This window comes from Mus musculus, chromosome 14, assembly GCF_000001635.26.
Source record: "Mus musculus strain C57BL/6J chromosome 14, GRCm38.p6 C57BL/6J".
Lineage (NCBI taxonomy): Eukaryota > Metazoa > Chordata > Mammalia > Rodentia > Muridae > Mus > Mus musculus.
Window position 1 is genome coordinate 50,635,638 of NC_000080.6, and position 20,482 is coordinate 50,656,119.

The window sequence follows — 20,482 nt, forward strand, 5'->3', positions numbered from 1 at the left end:
TGTTAAATGTACCCCATGAGACTCTCAATTGCACTTACCTCTCTTCCAATCACATTTACCTTATTTCTTAACTCTCTTTATGCAGCTTATACATCACTGCTTTCAGATATTCTCAGAAAACTAATAATATATAAAAGGCACCTTTTGAACTTCCACTGTACAGCAATCTTGGGTTCCTGGAGGTCATTGAGGTCTTTATATCATCCTTTTTTATTTTTTATAGGCCTGTGAGCTGACTAAACACATCATTAAGTTAAAATATTATGTCAAAATTTCATTTGGTACAATCAGTATGCCAAACACCACAGCTTACCTACACTGAACATTGTAGTATATTTATTGTTAATGCTCACATTGTATGGTTGACTGAGAACTGTACATCTGAAGAAAATCTCTTGGCACTTTTCCTCCTTCTCCCTATTCTATTTTTCCCAGCTCTTTTATCGAGCCTCAAGGAAAAGTCAAATTATTAAGACACCATTTCTATTGAATGTTTACCTCTTTTACACCATCATAAAATAAAACTCGTAAAGAGCTGAGTGAGTTGGGGACTGTCTGTACAGCCCCTGATGAAAATATCAGTTTATTGGTTATAAAGCCCACACAAAGATTGTTTGAAGTCTGCGATTCCCTTATTAGAAAAGAACAGGCTTCTAAGAGATAACAACCAAACATGACAAAATAAAATATAAAAAGATGAATCAAAAACTAACATATTAAAGTAGGACAGAGCAACCCAACAGGAGAGTCTCAAGAGCAGGCACAAGAGTCAGAGAGCTACTTGTTCTCACAGTCAGGAATCTCAAAAAATGCTTAGCTAAAAGCCAGAGTGTATACACAGAGGAGTTGCTGCAAATACATGTTGGCCTGTGCTTGCTGTTTCAGTCTCCTATACAACAAACTGACCATGGAGAGGTTGATCTGATGCCTATATAAACCTTTACCCCTACATTCCAGTGTTTTTGGTACAGGAAGATGATCTATGAACTACCAAAAAAGAAGTATAAGATTAACCGAGGTACAAAACCTTAATCTACCATCTGTCCTGATAAACAGCTTCGGTGAAGTAGCTGGATATAAAATTAACTCAAACAAGGCAATGGCCTTTCTCTACACAAAGAATAAACAGGCTGAGAAAGAAATTAGGGAAACAACACCCTTCTCAATAGTCACAAATAATATAAAATATCTCGGAGTGACTCTAACTAAGGAAGTGAAAGATCTGTATGAGAAAAACTTCAAGTCTCTGAAGAAAGAAATTAAAGAAGATCTCAGAAGATGGAAAGATCTCCCATGCTCATGGATTGGCAGGATCAACATTGTAAAAATGGCTATCTTGCCAAAAGCAATCTACAGATTCAATGCAATCCCCATCAAAATTCCAACTCAATTCTTCAACGAATTAGAAGGAGCAATTTGCAAATTCTTCTGGAATAACAAAAAACCTAGGATAGCAAAAACTCTTCTCAAGGATAAAAGAACCTCTGGTGGAATCACCATGCCTGACCTAAAGCTTTACTACAGAGCAATTGTGGTAAAAACTGCATGGTACTGGTATAGAGACAGAAAAGTAGACCAATGGAATAGAATTGAAGACCCAGAAATGAAACCACACACCTATGGTCACTTGATCTTCGACAAGGGAGCTAAAACCATCCAGTGGAAGAAAGACAGCATTTTCAACAATTGGTGCTGGCATAACTGGTTGTTATCATGTAGAAGAATGCGAATCGATCCATACTTATCTCCTTGTACTAAGGTCAAATCTAAATGGATCAAAGAACTTCACATAAAACCAGAGACACTGAAACTTATAGAGGAGAAAGTGGGGAAAAGCCTTGAAGATATGGGCACAGGGGAAAAATTCCTGAACAGAACAGCAAAGGCTTGTGCTGTAAGATCGAGAATTGACAAATGGGACCTAATGAAACTCCAAAGTTTCTGCAAGGCAAAAGACACCGTCAATAAGACAAAGAGACCACCAACAGATTGGGAAAGGATCTTTACCTATCCTAAATCAGATAGGGGACTAATATCCAACATATATAAAGAACTCAAGAAGGTGGACTTCAGAAAATCAAATAACCCCATTAAAAAATGGGGCTCAGAACTGAACAAAGAATTCTCACCTGAGGAATACCGAATGGCAGAGAAGCACCTGAAAAAATGTTCAACATCCTTAATCATCAGGGAAATGCAAATCAAAACAACCCTGAGATTCCACCTCACACCAGTCAGAATGTCTAAGATCAAAAATTCAGGTGACAGCAGATGCTGGCGTGGATGTGGAGAAAGAGGAACACTCCTCCATTGTTGGTGGGATTGCAGGCTTGTACAACCACTCTGGAAATCACTCTGGCGGTTCCTCAGAAAATTGGACATAGTACTACCGGAGGATCCAGCAATACCTCTCCTGGGCATATATCCAGAAGATGCCCCAACTGGTAAGAAGGGCACATGCTCCACTATGTTCATAGCAGCCTTATTTATAATAGCCAGAAGCTGGAAAGAACCCAGATGCCCCTCAACAGAGGAATGGATACAGAAAATGTGGTACATCTACACAATGGAGTACTACTCAGCTATTAAAAAGAATGAATTTATGAAATTCCTAGCCAAATGGATAGACCTGGAGGGCATCATCCTGAGTGAGGTAACACATTCACAAAGGAACTCACACAATATGTACTCACTGATAAGTGGATATTAGCCCAAAACCTAGGATACCCAAGATATAAGATACAATTTCCTAAACACATGAAACTCAAGAAAAATGAAGACTGAAGTGTGGACACTATACCCCTCCTTAGAAGTGGGAACAAAACACCCTTGGAAGGAGTTACAGAGACAAAGTTTGGAGCTGAGATGAAAGGATGGACCATGTAGAGACTGCCTTATCCAGGGATCCACCCCATAATCAGCATCCAAACGTTGTCACCATTGCATACACTAGCAAGATTTTATCGAAAGGACCCAGATGTAGCTGTCTCTTGTGAGACTATGCCGAGGCCTAGCAAACACAGAAGTGGATGCCCACAGTCAGCTAATGGATGGATCACAGGGCTCCCAATGGAGGAGCTAGAGAAAGTACCCAAGGAGCTAAAGGGATCTGCAACCCTATAGGTGGATCAACATTATGAACTAACCAGTACCCCGGAGCTCTTGACTCTAGCTGCATATGTATCAAAAGATGGCCTAGTCGGCCATCACTGGAAAGAGAGGTTCATTGGACACACAAACTTTATATGCCCCAGAGCAGGGGAACGCCAGGGCCAAAAAGGGGGAGTGGGCGGGTAGGGGATTGGGGGTGGGTGGGTATGGGGGACTTTTGGTATAGCATTGGAAATGTAAATGAGCTAAATACCTAATAAAAAATGGAAAGAAAAAAAAAAAAAAGATGGCCTAGTCGGCCATCACTGCAAAGAGAGGCCCATTGGACTTGCAAACTTTATATGCCCCAGTACAGCTGAACGCCAGTGCCAAAAAGGGGGAGTGGGTGGGTAGGGGATTGGGGGGGGTGGGTATGGGGGACCTTTGGGATAGCATTGAAAATGTAAATGAGGAAAATACCTAATTAAAAAAAATACATGGCCCTGTGTTCACACACTTAAATTCACATGTGGGATTTCTTCTCTTCCCTCATTAGCCTCCCCCCCTCCCCCATGCCCAGGTACATCATTTCCTCATGATACCACTTGGGAAAATATAAATCGGTAGAATTAAATGCACTCACAGAAACAGAGGCATGGGGAAGGAAGTAGGTACCTCCCAGCAAGCACACTTGAGAACTATGGACCATATTCAGAAGAGATTTGCAAACTCTTACTAATCACTGACTTGAAAAAAAAATATTTTATTTGGTTCAGAGTACCCAAGGACATAAGTCTCTGAAGCCACATGTAACATTTCCCATCCATAATTCAGCTTTTAGTCTGTGTAAGTAAAAGAGACGTTTATGGCAGCAGATTCTCTAAGATCTTCCTTGTGGTGCCAGTAGTGCCAGCAGGTATGTTGGGAAGCCTGCATGCACAGCACAGCCACTCTGTAGCTTCACTGCTGTCAGCTGCTCAGAGTGTAGCATTCTGGGGATCCCATGATTCTGTTTTCCTTTGTGTAGCAAAAGATACTGGGTTTTTCATTTCTCCCAACACACTCTTAAAGTAGTGTGCACAGCAAGATACTTACACTGTTGTTTCCCCAGGCATTATAGAGTCCCTGCCATAAAATTTACAGGAAAAAAAATAGTGTTCAGATGTGTTGATATTGGGAAAGAGGTCATTAAATCCCTGTCAAGACATAGCCTTAGACTTGTACTGTTCTGTAAAGTAGTGATTGATACCTTGGTTAACAGATTACCTTCAAGGAGGGGCAACTGAGGCAGGCTGCTGTTTGTCAGCATTGTTAGGGAGTGGCAAATGATTTCGTGCACGCTAAGGAAGAAGTAATCCAGTAGATTCTCCTTTTCTTTAGACTTGATCACAGAGTGTTCATAAAACATAAATTTTTAAAATAAGCATCCCTGCTCTTATATTTTTTTAAATCACTTCCCTGGACAAGTTGCTTAAATTTTCACAAGAGACTAGGGTAATAGAGGAGATTCTGGCTCCCTTACTGATTTTACAGGACAGATTTCCTTCATTCTTTGTCTTCCTCCTCAATCCAGCCACCCATTTGTGCACCCCTAAAGATGAGCAGGAAGATTAGAGAGGTAAGTGTAACTTCCTGATCAGTGTATTTTTTAAATGGTATCGACTGAAAAAATGCAGTCATATTTTAACTTATCTATGGTTTATCTTCTTCTAATTGCATAGATAATTGTAACTCCCCTTCATCGCAAATAATGACAACAAAACCTGGTACATTATAAGATCAAAGAATTAAAAGGTAAGAATTAAGAAATATGAGGTCTATTTGAAAGCCACACACTAAACTGTAATTTCTCTTCTTGGTGACCAGAATCGAGTAAATCAACTAATGTCTCATACCAGTGTCTACTGTATAGAGAAGTCCAAAGGGTCTATTTTATGTCCAATTAAACTCACCATGTGGCTTATACTGAGCAGATTTATTTAATCTAACCCTTGTTGGAATAAAGGTCATTTCTGCTCCAAGCACACAGACAGCTAAAGAATTACAGAGCTGAAGAAACTGTAAACATGAGCAAACAGATAGAATCATGCATACTCTCCTTGATTTGATAAAGCAAAGCTTCTAAAGAGAAAGAAACCTCATTTTTCATATTAATGCTTATTCTCAGAACTTAACACACTGACAGGATGGACATTGTTAAATGACGGAACAAATGAGAAGTTGCCGGTGTGCTACGATTTGAATTCAGTATGCAAACTTTTATTTCTACTGCCAACCTAGTAACTATATTTCCAGACAGAATGACACAGTATGTTGCCTCATAAGTATAAATATGAAAATATATCTGAAATTACAATTGCCTTAGAAATTTTAATACATGCTAATCATAATTATACTGAATTAAACTAAATCACTTGAATAAATGTAATTTCATGAAAATCATGTAAGTTGAGGATACACATGTAGACCTGTGGAGTGATTAGCCTAGGGAGCACAAAACTGACCCTGAATACAGCTAGCCACAATTGCACATTCCTGGAATCTTTCTCATCTATTAAAAAAGTAAAGGCAAGAGGACCAGGGGTTCAGAGTAACCCTTATATACATAGTGGGTTAGAAGTCTACTTGAGACCCTATCTCCAAAAATAATTATAAAAATAAAAAAATTTTCATTATAAAAATGTTGTCACTACTAATATCCAAATTTAATTTGGCAATATAATATTTATCACTGAGTTTACTCCAGGTTTGATGAGCACGACAACACTGGCCTCTCTAAGTATATAAATGGGCATGAGGATGGAATTTGGTGAGTATCTTTGTATCTGTGATTTATATACAGTCAGTTATTTTATTTTGAAGTCAAAATAGTGGTCACTTTAAAATATTGGATATACAAGTCTACACCAAATCCTCTGAATATAGACATGAGCCTTTAGTTTAGTATCTATGGAACTCCCCAGGGTGTGAGCAAGTGGGTCTCTCATTCTTGTGCCTTCTCTTGGACTTTTTTTTCTGCAAGTTTACCTTGTCTAACTGCAAGGTGATGGTTTTTTTGTACCTATATGTTTTATTTTTTTATGTTTGGTTCTTTGCTTGGAAGCCTGTTCTTTTCTAATAAGAGACAGAAAGAGAGCAGCTCTGGATAGGAGGAAGGAAGGGGAGGAGTTGGGAGGAGTAGAGAGAAAGGGAAACTGTAATCAGATTATATTGTATGAGAAAATAATCTAGTCTCATTAAAATGGAGAGAAAGAAAAAATAAATAAAATAGTGCTTCAAAATGAAAATTTTGTGTCCAAAGATTCTACAAAGGACAGTGATTTTTACCATTACAGATGGTGAAAATCCAAATAAGCTAGTATGTATAAAAATAACTGGTGTTTCAGATACCTTTAAGTGAACTCTTTCAATCTCTGAATGTCATATTTTTCTCCTTTGTAAACAAGAAAATAAAGTGTTCCTCCTATTGCTCAAAAGGTCATCAGGAGAAAACAATGAAAAAAAAAATACTGGTACATTTTCTGGCAATGTGTCTGTAAAGTGTGAAAAGTATCCATGATCACTCATTTCTCAGTTGTTTCTGTTTTTCTAACAGCTTTCGGATCCAAGAACAGCTCCATACATTTTGTGACTGAGTTTATCCTCCTGGGTTTCAGTAATCAGGGGGAGATGCAAAGTTTCTTCTTCTGTTCAATTCTGATTCTTTACCTCCTGACCTTGCTGGGGAATGGAACTATTGTTTGTGCTGTGAGATGGGATCAGAGGCTCCACACACCCATGTACATCTTCCTGGGAAACTTTGCCTTTTTAGAGATATGGTATGTCTCTTCCACCATCCCAAACATGTTGGTCAATATTCTCTCTGAGAATAAGACCATCTCCTTCTCTGCCTGCTTCCTTCAATTCTATTTCTTTTTTTCACTTGGTACAACAGAGTGTTTCTTCTTGTCAGCTATGGCTTATGATCGATACCTGGCTATCTGTCGACCATTACACTACCCCTCTATCATGACTAGGAAGTTCTGTGTCATCCTGATTTGTATCTGCTGGGTGAGTGGATTCCTCTGCTATCCAGTCCCAATTGTCCTCATCTCCCAACTTCCTTTCTGTGGTCCTAACATCATTGACCACTTTGTGTGTGACCCAGGACCATTGTTTGCACTATCCTGTGTGCCTGCTCCTTCCACTGAGCTTCTCTGTTATACCTTCAACTCAATGATTATCTTTGGGCCCTTCTTCTGCATCCTGGGATCCTATACTCTAGTACTCAGAGCTGTGTTTCGAGTTCCTTCTGGTGCTGGTCGAACTAAAGCTTTCTCTACATGTGGATCTCATTTAGTGGTTGTGTCTCTGTTCTATGGAACTCTTATGGTGATGTATGTGAGCCCAACATCAGGGAATCCTGCAGGAATGCAGAAGATTGTTACTCTGATTTACTCAGCCTTGACCCCCCTCTTAAATCCTCTCATCTATACTCTCCGAAACAAAGAAATGAAAAATGCCTTAAAGAAACTGCTAAAACTAACAACTATCCAAAACTGAGACAATTTTGAAGAAGCCATGTATTACTTTTTATATCAACATGTTTGAAATTTATTTTTATGATAAAGATTACTAAGATCTACTGTAATTTTGCCTCAGCCATCTCTGAATTCATCACGTCCATACTCCTTTTATCCCCATATATTTCCAAGTCCTTAATAATCCCTCTTCTTTCATACAAGCACTTTAACTTAGTTTATTTTAGTTTCTACATTTATGAATAAGCATGGCTTTCTGTATTCTTCTTATATATGATATGCCCCAGTTTTGTCCATTTGCTACCAGTAATAAAATTTCATTCTTCTTAATGGAAAATCCTTGTTATATAATATTATTTTCTGCTTATACATTGACACTAACAGGCACATAAGCTGATTCCATACCTTAGCTATCATAAATAGTGCCATCAATATCACTTTTGTACACTGGCTTTAAGTCCTTTGAATGTGTGTGTGTGTGTGTGTGTGTGTGTGTGTGTGTGTGTGTGTGTGTGTGTGTGTGTGTGTGTGTGCTTGTATGTTGTAGCTGGATCATATAATAGATAGTTCTAGTTTTATTTTTTGAAGAGTTTCCAAACTGTTTTCTGTACTGGTTATACTGATACATTGAATGTGGGTAACTTGTAACTTATGTATAATTCCAATAAAGAATTGCTTCATTTAAGTATGTGCTAACCCATATTGAAACAGAGGAAGAGACTCATCATGCACTGTCCTTAAGAGCTCAAGTTCAAGTCAGCTCATTGTGACAAATCCTCAATACCATAGCTTTGTGAGCATTTGCGGCCTTACTGAATACTTACATAGTGTTAACATATACACAAGCAATATTTATGTGTATATATATTATTATTATAGTGATATATATTGAACATTCTATGGTGAAAGAAATCAATTGCATACATATTTGAAGCTTTTTAATCTTTAATAGTCAGAAAATAAATTTTCTTAGATGAGTAAAACCACCAACATATGAGCACCCACATACAACACTCTCTCTAATTGCATGATCATTTGGGATAACACTCTCTTACTTTCAATTTTTATATTAAAAATTGCAAATTATACTTATTCCTTTTTTCTCATTTACAACTCAGATTTTATTGGCTGAGAGCAGAGTACAGACATTTTACTTCTTAACTCTGAAGAATCACATAGCAGCTAACTCTGTAACTCTAACTTTGTAGAATCTTTAGACACAAATTTTTCATTTTGAATCACTATTTTATTTTTTTCTTTCTCTCCATTTTAATGAGACTAGATTATTTTCTCATACAATATAATCTGATTACAGTTTCCCTTTCTCTCTACTCCTCCCAACTCCTCCCCTTCCTTTCTCCTATCCAGAGCTGCTCTCTTTCTGTTACTGTGTTCATGTTCACAATTGAAGAGCCATGTGTTGTCTCTCTTTGAATGTATTCCAGGGATGCTCCAACCTCAAATTTGAGAAGTGTCTCTTAAGTTCTCACAAAACAGTCAAGCACTTATAATCCGCAATTTTGCTGACTCTCAATTTTGTGCCACATATAATGCATACTCAAATATTCCATCTTTTACAACACATTACCACATTGTTAGGAAAATTGACTGCCATGACCAAAGAAGTTACAGTTCTGACAGGGTGAGAACAACAAAATATGTTTTTTTAGGAAGCAGTTTCACTAGAAACATGAAACCAGATATAACTGAAAATATTCCAGACACAAATTCATGAATGGGACTCCAAACTGCCATTTAGTGTGTTTGGTACTGTAGTATTTTAGTATAAAAAAATGAATGCTCTCTGTGGAATGTTATAGCAACCCCCAAGCCAGTCACAGCCTCTCTTGATTCAGTATCCTGGTATTTTCTGGTTGTACAAAAAAAAAAAAAAAAAAAAAAAAAAAAAAAAAAAAAGAAAGAAAAGAAAAGAAAGAAGGAAGGAAGGAAGGAAGGAAGGAAGGAAGGAAGGAAGGAAGGAAGGAAGCAAATGTTTTAATTTCTCAAAAAAAAATTTACACTTTAAGAAAAAGATGATGTAGAATTTCCTCCCACCCTACATATACAAAATAGTTGATAAAAATATTCCTCTGGAATGCACAGAAGGAAGGCAGGGGCCACAAACAGAGATGATTGATCATCCATGGCTTTTTTTTCTTCTCCAGAGAATGGAGTCTGGTTTTCTGTCCCCCACTGTCTGAAGGCAGATCTGTAGTTTACTGGTCAGCCACTTAAACCTGTTTGCCCTGGGCTCCCCTCTTTCCTTTTGTTTGTACTTTCTTATCTGATGATTTAGCCTTTCCTGAGACCTGTTTTGATGTCAATGTTCTCGTTGGCAGGGGAAGGCTTGGCTGACAGCCTCAGAGAGCAGTGCTTGGGTTCCAGTTTCTCCCCCTGCCTCTGAGCTGAACTTCCTTTTGGATATTGGGGTGGTGCTGGGTGGGAGGTACATGTGATGCCAAATCTGCCATGGAGCTTCACTGCTTAGCCACCACTACCATAAATTGTACTTCTAATCCACCATACTTACCCTCATCTCTATAGGTAAAATGAACCCTTCAGGATGGCATTAAGGGGATAACAGTTGAAATGTAATAAAGAAAATATCTAATAAAAAATTAAATTAAACTTTAAGAGAACACAGTTAGCTATTATACTGTGTTAATAAAGTAGTAGTTTCAGTTCTTCTCTAAGATCTATGGCTACACTGGCACTGGGTAGTTGGTTATGTTTCAAATAACAGGTATGATTTCCCTCTTGTTGAGCGGGTCTTAAGTAGAATAAGAGAGCTGTTGGTTACCAAAAAGGAGTATGTGCCACTTCTGCACCCTTAGGTTATTTTGCCATGTTGGTGGTTGTTGGGATTTATAGTAAGCAGGTCTGTGTGGGACTGCTGGTTGTTGATTGATTAAGAAATCTTCATGGTACTTTCTGATAGCACAAAAGAACAAGCAACAAGGGATACTAAGAGTGAGAGAAACAGCCTTTCCTGGGAAGAGTATACCAGTGAGCTACCCAAAACCAAATGGTCAGGTTTCTGTACTTAGGAATGTGTGTGCATGTGTGTAACAAGAATTAATAAAAATGAAGCCACAAATTTGAAAAAGAGCAAGAAGGAGTATATGGAAAGGTTTGAGTGCAGGATAGGGAAGGGAAAGATGATATAATTATAACCTTAAAAACTAAAAATAAATAAATAAAATAGAATGAAGAAATGTTTAAAAAGAAGTGTAATTTAATTAAACACTCTATGTATCTCATGACAAAATTTACATACTCTGTTAGAGAAACACAAAGTTAAGGAGGCCATGGGATTGTGCACAAAATTATCTTTAATAATCCCTATAGAACAATTTATCAAAATCCTTAGTGAAAATCAATGAATGACAAGAAGCAAAAAGGTCCCTAAGGACAACATAGAAAATAATAGGTTCATTTGTACAGAGAGCTGAGAAATCTTAACAGTGTGCAACATAGGACATAAATAAGGACCAACACACATTCTTTACACAGTGAGAAACAAAACACTACAATCTTGTAGTGCAAAAGAAGCAGAGTTAATAATGTACAAAATGCTTATGCATAGCATCTATGTTTGATCCAGGAAAGGAGAGAATCTTTGTGGCCTTATTCTGACTCCAGGATGACCTAGTATCTGGCAGGCACTACTGTTGTTGTGCATGACACAGGTGGGCCAACATAGTAAGGAATCTACCCATTCACTGGGATCAAAAGACTGTCAACAAATGTCACATTGTCTTTCTGCTCAAAATTAAAGGAAAAGAAAATTATCTAGAATGTTTAAATCATCATGGAATTTGGCCACTCCAAAGCCAATGAACTAAAGGGTATCACAGTCATGCACAGGTCAGTGTGGCTAATGCATAAGGGATGATGAGTCTTTTTATAATATGTGTGCAGAACAGTGAGGGAGTGGCTCTTTACACTGAAATAGAAACCAATAGGGATCAGTATTGGGGGTTACTGTTTTCTTTCTCAGTTCTCTCTTCATCCATGGCACAGCTCATTAAGAAAGGATCTGGGAATGGGGTGAATGCTTATAGTCATAGCACTGGAAGGGGAACCAAGAATTCTTGAGTGTGAGACTAGTATGAACTATATAGAAAAGCCTTAGATTTAGAATCCCTCTCTTTGAGGGGAGACGCAAAAAAGAGGAAGAAAAGGAGAACGAGGAGAAAGAAGAGAAGGTGGTTGTGTGGCAACATGAAATCACTGTTGACGAAGATGAAAAATTCATGTAGAACTTAGTGATAGCCATGTAAGGAAGAGCCTTTTGCATTAACATTGGCAGTTATCTATGAAGTTTCATCTGCCATCCCCACCTATGACTAACATTTTATCTGCATATGATGCTCAGTTGTCTTTAGTGTCAACAAACATAATCTATAGCTATGGATCTATATGCATGTGTCTCAGAGTTACATATTTTGATTTGGTATTAAAAACTATGACCTGGGTTCAGTGTCATTGCTGCTACTGCTGATGCTGATGCTGCTTCATTCCAGGTGAAAGGACTGCTCAGCACTCTGGTGAGGAGAGGTTTCTTATGTGGAAAGATAAAATTCATGTAGAACTTAGTGTGTAGTGTTGTTGTTGAAAGCTACCAGTCTTTCTTGATGTCCTAACAAAATGAGAATCAATATGGTGGTTTGATTCTTAATAGTTGTTTTAGTTTTAAAAACTTAAAATCTCTTCATTCCCATGTTTCTTCTCTTCATAGCTTCTTGTCTAAAATTATGGAAGTTATGTTGCTCAGTTGGGACCATTCTCTTGGGCTATTACTAAACTTTTGTTCCTGTGAAAGCTACACCATCACCAGTATATTTATCTTACCTAATATCATCTCAGAGATGTTCTTTTCTATTATGTTCAAAGAGTACTATAAGCACTGTACATGCTATTTCTATCAAAATGTATAATGTTCTTTCTAATCAAAAAGTTAAATTATTTTGTTCACCCAGGCATAGTTCTCATGACACTATCTATCACTCAAAAGGATCTACCAGTGCCTGACAAATACAGAAGTGGATGCTCATAGCCATCCATTGGACAGAGCACAGGGTCCCCAATGAAGGAGCTAGAGAAAGTACCCAAGGAGTTGAAGAGGTCTGCTGCCCCATAGGAGGAACAACAATATGAACTAACCAGTAACTCCAGAGCTCCCTGGGACTAAACCACCAACCGAAGAAAACACATGGTGGGACTCAGGGCTCCAGCTACACATGTAGCAAAGGATGGCCTAGTCGGTCATCAAAGGGAGGAGAGGCCCTTGATTCTATAAAGGTTCTATTCCCCAGTATTGGGAAATGTGAGGGTCAGGAAGCAGGAGTGGGTGGGTTGGTGAGCAGGGGGAGGAGAGAAGAGATAGGGGGTCTTCGGAGGAGAAACCAGAAGGAGATAATATTTGAAATGTAAGTAAAGAAAATATCTAATAAAATTTTTTAAAAGGCTAAGATAGAAAGATCAAAGGTTTAAAATGTAGCCTATATACAATAAACCATCATCTTTAAAAAGTAATTTTAAAATATGTTGTTTATTCATTGAAGCTGCCACTGTGCTTTTTCTCTGTGCTTTGATGGTTTTTCTCTTTGTTTTCAGTTTTTTGTTGTACATTATTTTCATAGTACAGGTTAATGGAATATACGAAATCATATGTGTTAGGTAAATACTATCCACATCCAAGCTTTATATTTTTTTCCTTTTTTTTTTTAGGGATTTAGGTATCACTTTATTTACCATTAATACAAAGTTTCCTTATCTAAAAATTAGAAAGTGCAGTAAAGTCTAGAGCCAGAATTTTCATGTTTAGATTCAAATTACAACTTGTCCTGATGACCGTATCTGGTTTAAGACATACTTTCTCTCTGACTTGTACTCCTGTCCCCCTACTTTGTTATGCTGCCCATGGTTACCCAGGGTGGGAAAGAAGGCAGAAAGATGCTTCCTAGACTGAATAGTGATATTATCAGGTGCTGTTGCCTTGTAAGTTTAACAATGTCTCCATGTTGTATTTCTTTCTTTTTTTTTTTAATTTTGTTAATCCTTGCTTATATATTTTTTTAGTTAGGTATTTGCTTCATTTACATTTCTAGTGCTATCCCAAAAGTCCCCCATAACCTCACCACCACTCCCCTACCAACCTACTCCCACTTCTTGGCCCTGGTGTTCCCCTGTACTGAGGCATATAAAGTTTGCATGACTAATGGACCTCTCTTTACACTGATGGCCAACTAGGCCATCTTCTGATACATATGCAGCTAGAGACACAAGTCCACGGGGTACTGGTGAGTTCATATTGTTGTTCCACCTATAAGATTGCAGATTCCTTTAGCTCCTTGGGTACTTTCTCTAGCTCCTCCATTGGGGGCCTTATGATCCATCCAATAGCTGACTGTGAGCATCCACTTATGTGTTTGCTAGGCTCAAAAATAGCCTCACAAGAGACAGCCATATCAAGGTCCTTTCAGCAAAATCTTCCTAGTGTATGCAATGGTGTCAGTGTTCGGAGGCTGATTATGGGATGGGTCCCCGGATATGGCAGTCTCTAGATGATCCATCCTTTTGTCACAGCTCCAAACTTTGTCTCTGTAACTCCTTCCATGGGTGTTTTGTTCCCAATTCTAAGAAGGGGCAATGTCCACACTTTGGTCTTCATTCTTCTTGAGTTTCATGTGTCTCACAAATTGTATCTTATATCTTGAGTATCCTAAGTTTCTGGGCTAATATCCACTTATCAGTGAGTACATATCATGTAAGTTCTTTTGGGACTGGGTTGCCTCACTCAGGATGATGCCCTCCAGGTCCATCCATTTGCCTAGGAATTTCATAAATTTATTCTTTTTAATAACTGAGTAGTACTCCATTGTGTATATTTACATTTTCTGTATCCATTCCTCTGTTGAGGGGCATCTGGGTTCTTTCCAGCTTCTGACTATTATATATTTTTATTTAATTTTTTTATTATGTATTTTACTCAATTACATTTCCAATGCTATCCCAAAAGTCCCCCATATCCTCCCCACCACTCCCCTACCCACCCATTCCCACTTTTTGGCCCTGGCGTTCCCCTGTACTGGGGCATATAAAGTTTGCATGTCCAATGGACCTCTCATTCCAGTGATGGCCAACTAGGTCATCATTTGATACATATGCAGCTAGAGTCAAGAGCTCCGGGGTACTGGTTAGTTCATAATGTTGTTGCACCAACAGGGTTGCAGATCTCTTTAGCTCCTTGGATACTTTGTCTAGCTCCTCCATTGGGGCCCTGTGATCCATTGAATAGCTGACTGTGAGCATCCACTTATGTCTTTGCTAGGCCCTGGCCTAGTCTCACAAGAGACAGCTATATCAGGGTCCTTTCAGCAAACTCTTGCTAGTGTATGCAATGGTGTCATCGTTTGGAGTCTGATTATGGAATGGATCCCTGGATATTATAAATAAGGCTGCTATGAACATGGAGGAGCATGTGTCCTTCTTACCGGTTGGAACATCTTCTGGGTATATGCCCAGGAGAGGTGTTGCGGGGTCGTCTGGTAGTACTATGTACAATTTTCTGAGGAACCACCAGACTGATTTCCAGAGTGGTTGTACAAGTTTGCAATCCCACCAACAATGGCAGAGTGTCCCTCTTTCTCCACATCCTCGCCAGCATCTGCTGTCACCTGAATTTTTGATCTTAGTCATTCTGACTGGTGTGAGATGGAATCTCAGGGTTGTTTTGATTTGCATTTCCCTGATGATTAAGGAGGCTGAACATTTTTTCAGGTGCTTCTCAGCCATTCGGTATTCCTAGGGTGAGAATTCTTTGTTTAGCTCTGAGCCCCATTTTTAATGGGGTTACTTGATTTTCTGAAGTCCACCTTCTTTTTATTTTATTATTTTTTATTATTATGTATTTTCCTCAATTACATTTAGAATGCTATCCCAAAAGTCCCCTATACCCTCCCCCCCACTTCCCTACCCACCCATTCCCATTTTTTGGCCTTGGAATTCCCCTGTACTGGGGCATATAAAGTTTGCGTGTCCAATGGGCCTCTCTTTCCAGTGATGGCCTTGAGTTTAATACATATATATATATATTGAATATTAGTCCCCTCTCTGATTTAGGATAGGTAAAGATTCTTTCCCAATCTGTTGGTGGCCTTTTTGTCTTATTGATGGTGTCTTTTGCCTTACAGAAGCTTTGCAATTTTATGAGGTCCCATTTGTTGATTCTTGATCTTACAGCACAAGCCAGTGCTGTTCTATTCAGGAAGTTTTCCCCTGTGCCCATATTTTCGAGGCTTTTCCCGACTTTCTCCTTAATAAGTTTCACTGTCTCTGGTTTTATGTGGAGCTCCTTGATCCACTTAGATTTGACCTTAGTACAAGAAGATAGGAATGGATCAATTCGCATTCTTTTACATGTTAACTGCCAGTTGTGCCAGCACCATTTGATGAAAATGCTGTCTTTTCCCACTGCATGGTTTTAGCTCCTTTGTCAAAGATCAAGTGACCATAGGTGTGTGGGTTCATTTCTGGGTCTTCAATTCTCTTCTGTCGGTCTACTTGTCTGTCATTATACAAGTACCATGCAGTTTTTATCACAATTGCTCTGCAGTACAGCTTTATGTCAGGCAGGGTGATTCCACCAGAGGTTCTTTTATCCTTGAGAAGAGTTTTTGCTATCCTAGGTTTTTTGTTATTCCAGATGAATTTAAAGATTGCTCTTTCTAATTCATTGAAGGATTGAGTTGGAATTTTGATGGCGATAGCACTGAATCTGTAGATTGCTTTTGGCAAGATAGCCATTTTTAAATTATTTTTTCTTGGACACTATGACAAAAGAGGAAAAAACCAAGAGGATTCAGAGGGAAGATGAATTGAGAAGGGGGAGTGAGAGCCGTAGAAGGGTATTACCTTCATGAGAAAGTGTCATAGTGAAACATCTTATTGTGTAAAATTAACATGTTCTTATAAAGAAGACAAACATATCTTTGATTATTATGTTCTGCAAAAAGCTGGGAGGGGGTCGGCAAATTTTAGAATGTGAGTAAATTATATTTAGAAACAACTATTTTTATTGTTATTTTGAATACTGGACATAATTTAAATGAATGAAAAGAGGCTGTAAATAATGAACTTTCAGGAAAATTCTGGAACTAATAAGTGTTTTATGGGAGAAAAATCATAAATGTTTGCATATATTATATGCATTTTTGATATAACAATGCTAAATGAATAAAAACCATGATAAATTTTCATGTGAAATTAAACCACATAAATAATAGTGACTTTTTATTGCTAAAAACAAAGAATTATTTATAAAATTATAATTGAACAATCATAATATCATATCTTAAAAATACAAAAAAGAAAATGCATAATATTACTTATTATTATTGACCTTCTTCTCCTGTCATTATTTAACATAATGAAAAATAAAGTTCCTTAACAAAAGCAGCTCCAAAAATAATTTAAATGAATGTCAAATTAAAAACCATTGAAATTTGTGCAAAGTCTATTGAAAATAATAGCATACATGTCCTCGGATTTGGAAATGATGGCACTTTGGATGTGTCTGAACAACTTTCACTGAAAACCAAGCCAAAAAAAATATTTTTTTGCCCTTATTTCAATATTTTTATTTTGATTATTTGTACCTGTTTTGCTGGTGCTGATGATCAAAGTCTGGCCTTATGCTTAGAGAGTGGTATATCACTAAAATAACAAAAACTAAATTTAATTGTTGTTTCTCTAGTGCCACCGACAAACACTCACAAAACTTAGTATTTATTTTTATAGAAACAGACTAACTTTAGAATCAAAGGGACATACTCAAAAATAGGATAAGATTTATTCAAGGCTTATGTTAAAATATTCACTGCATTTGCCTGCATGGGTCAATCTCTTGGTCCAAAGAAAAGCTTCAAGATATTTCATCAACAAAATATTTCATTATTATCTACCTTCTCCCCACAGTCTGGTGATCATGAACGTGTCAGAGGGATCCACGGTGACATATTTTGTCTTATTGGGATTCCCTGGTCCCTGGAAGATTCAAATCATACTTTTCTCACTGATTCTGCTGCTCTACATGATAACTTTGACTGGGAATATGGCCATCATTTGTGCAGTGAGATGGAACCAACAACTCCACACCCCTATGTATATGTTCCTGGCCAACTTCTCCTTCCTAGAAATCTGGTACGTGACCTGCACAGTTCCCAACATGCTGGTCAACTCTCTTTCCAAAACTAAGACTATATCCTTCACTGGATGCTTTACTCAGTTCTACTTCTTCTTCTCCCTGGGCACAACTGAATGCTTCTTCCTCTGTGCCATGGCTTATGATCGGTACCTAGCCATCTGCTACCCACTGCACTATCCTTCCATCATGACTAGGCAATTCTGCAGTATTCTGATGTCCCTCTGTTGGATCATTGGTTTCTCTGCACATTTGATTCCCATTTTCTTTATTTCTCAATTGTCTTTCTGTGGCCCCAATATCATTGATCACTTTCTCTGTGATGTGGACCCACTAATAGCACTGTCCTGTACCCCTACACACATCATAAGGCATGTATTCTATTCTATAAGTACTCTTATCATTATTCTCACTGGTTTGTACATCCTTGGATCTTATGCCTTGGAGCTCAGAGCTGTTCTTCAGGTTCCTTCTTCAGATGGACGTCAAAAGGCCTTCTCAACCTGTGGATCCCACCTGCTGGTAGTGTCTCTGTTCTATGGAACCATAATGGTGATGTATGTCAGCCCCACATCTGGCAACTCAGTTGACATGAATAAAATTATCACACTGATATATTCTGTGGTGACACCAGCTTTAAATCCTTTCATCTATAGTCTGCGTAACAAGGATATGAAATATGCTCTCCATCATGTCTTCTTTGGGAATAGCATTATGCAAAACTTATAAATAGGGGTTTTATACACAACTATGGGACACTCAATGCTTCCAAGGGCACCTTCACAGATATGACATATACTCACACAGACGACCACATATATACATAAATAAAAATAAAAATGAATCATGTTTTTTTGTTTTATTCTAGGTGGGGCATAGTAGTGTGTGCCTTTAATCTCAGTTGTTGAGAGCAGAAGGAAATCGATGTATGTGAGGAATAGATAGTGAAACCCTGTCACATAAGGCCAAAAAAAAAATGTCAATGATATAAAGATAACTCAGCAGGGACAGAATGAAGCCATCCTGAGTCTAAAAGTTAATCTATATATGCTACAAAGGGAAGAGTCAGAGAGGTGACTCAAACACTTTGGGAGATTGTGACTGAATCCTAGATATTAGATATTGAGTTATTTACACTTTCACAATTTTATTTTGCTTTGTTCATATTGTGATGGTGTCAGGGTTCTTACTTCTTGAAGGAAGAAAGCATGATTTTTTTTTATTTTTCAGAAGCCCATAGTTGAGAAACTAATTTTAAAAATATTTTAGGTTTTAAATGAGACTTCAGATTTTGAAAGAGACTGAATTTTAAAGTGTTTCAATTTGTAAAGACTATGAAACATTAAAGGTTTGTAAAGTGTTTTATATTGTGATGTTCATGTTAATTGTGATCTTGGGGATAAACAAGAAAGGAAAGGTTGTGACTTAACAATGATATGTTTTTGTGTCAAGTTGATATACAATTGAACTAGCTATTTGTATATCAACTTGTCACAATCTAGAATCACCTAAAAGGAGAAAAACTTAATTAGAAATTATTTCTATAAGATCCAGCAGTAGGATATTTTCATAATTAGTGATTGATAGGGAGTGGCATAGCCCACTGTGGGTGGTGTCATCCCTGGACTGTTGGTCCTGAGTTTATTCAAAAGCAAACTGAACAATCTATAGTGATCAAGTCAGTAAACCTCCTCCATGGCCTCTGCAGGTTCCTGGAGTCAGGTTGGAATTTTGATGGGGATTGCATTAAATCTGTAGACTGCTTTTGACAAGATAGCCATTTTTACTATATTGATCCTGCCAATCCATGAGCGTGGTAGATCTTTCCATCTTCTGAGATCTTCTTTAATTTCTTTCTTCAGAGACTTGAAGTTCTTATCATACAGATCTTTCACTTCCTTAGAGTCACGCCAAGGTATTTTATATTATTTGTGACTATTGAGAAGGGTGTTGTTTCCCTAATTTCTTTCTCAGTCTGTTTGTCCTTTGTGTAGAGAAAGTCCATTGACTTATTTGAGTTAATTTTATATCCAGCTACTTCACTGGAGCTGTTTATCAGGTTTAGGAGTTCTCTGGTGGAATTTTTAGGGTCACTTATATATGCTATCATATCATCTGCAAAAAGTGATATTTTGACTTCCTTTCCAATTTATCTCCACTTGATCTCTTTTTGTTGTCGAATTGCTCTGGCTAGGACTTCAAGTACTATGTTGAATAGGTAGGGTTGAATAGGCAGCCTTGTCTAGTCCCTGATTTTAGTGGGAATTCTTTCAACTTCTCATCATTTACTTTGATGTTGGCTACTGGTTTGCTGTAGATTGCTTTTATCATGTTTAGGTATGGGCCTTGAATTCCTGATCTTTCCAAGACTATTATGATAAATGGGTGTTGGATTTTGTCAAATGCTTTCTCAACATCTAACGAAATGATCATGTGGATTTTGTCTTTGGCTTTGTTTATATACTGGATTACGTTGATGGATTTTCATATATTGAACCATCCCTGCATCCCTGGAATGAAACCTACTTGGTCAGGATAGATGATTGTTTTGAAGTGTTCTTGGATTGAGTTAGCAAAAACTTTATTGAGGATTTTGCATCTATATTCATAAGGTAAATTGGTCTGAAGTTCTCTATCTTTGTTGGGTCTTTTTGTGGTTTAGGTA

General features: G+C 37.8%; 2 protein-coding genes across 2 annotated transcripts; both read left to right on the forward strand.

Moving 5' to 3' along the window:
- Positions 1-6,557: 6,557 nt before the first annotated feature.
- On the forward strand, positions 6,558-7,732 carry Olfr745 (olfactory receptor 745). Its single transcript, NM_146299.2, has one exon. It carries the CDS (start codon positions 6,646-6,648, stop codon positions 7,630-7,632), a length of 987 nt encoding a protein of 328 aa, NP_666411.2. The 5' UTR covers positions 6,558-6,645; the 3' UTR covers positions 7,633-7,732.
- A 9,869-nt stretch (positions 7,733-17,601) lies between these two features.
- Olfr746 (olfactory receptor 746) lies at positions 17,602-18,546 on the forward strand. Its single transcript, NM_146298.2, has one exon. The coding sequence runs from the start codon at positions 17,602-17,604 to the stop codon at positions 18,544-18,546; it is 945 nt and encodes a 314-aa protein (NP_666410.2).
- The last annotated feature ends 1,936 nt before the right edge of the window (positions 18,547-20,482 follow it).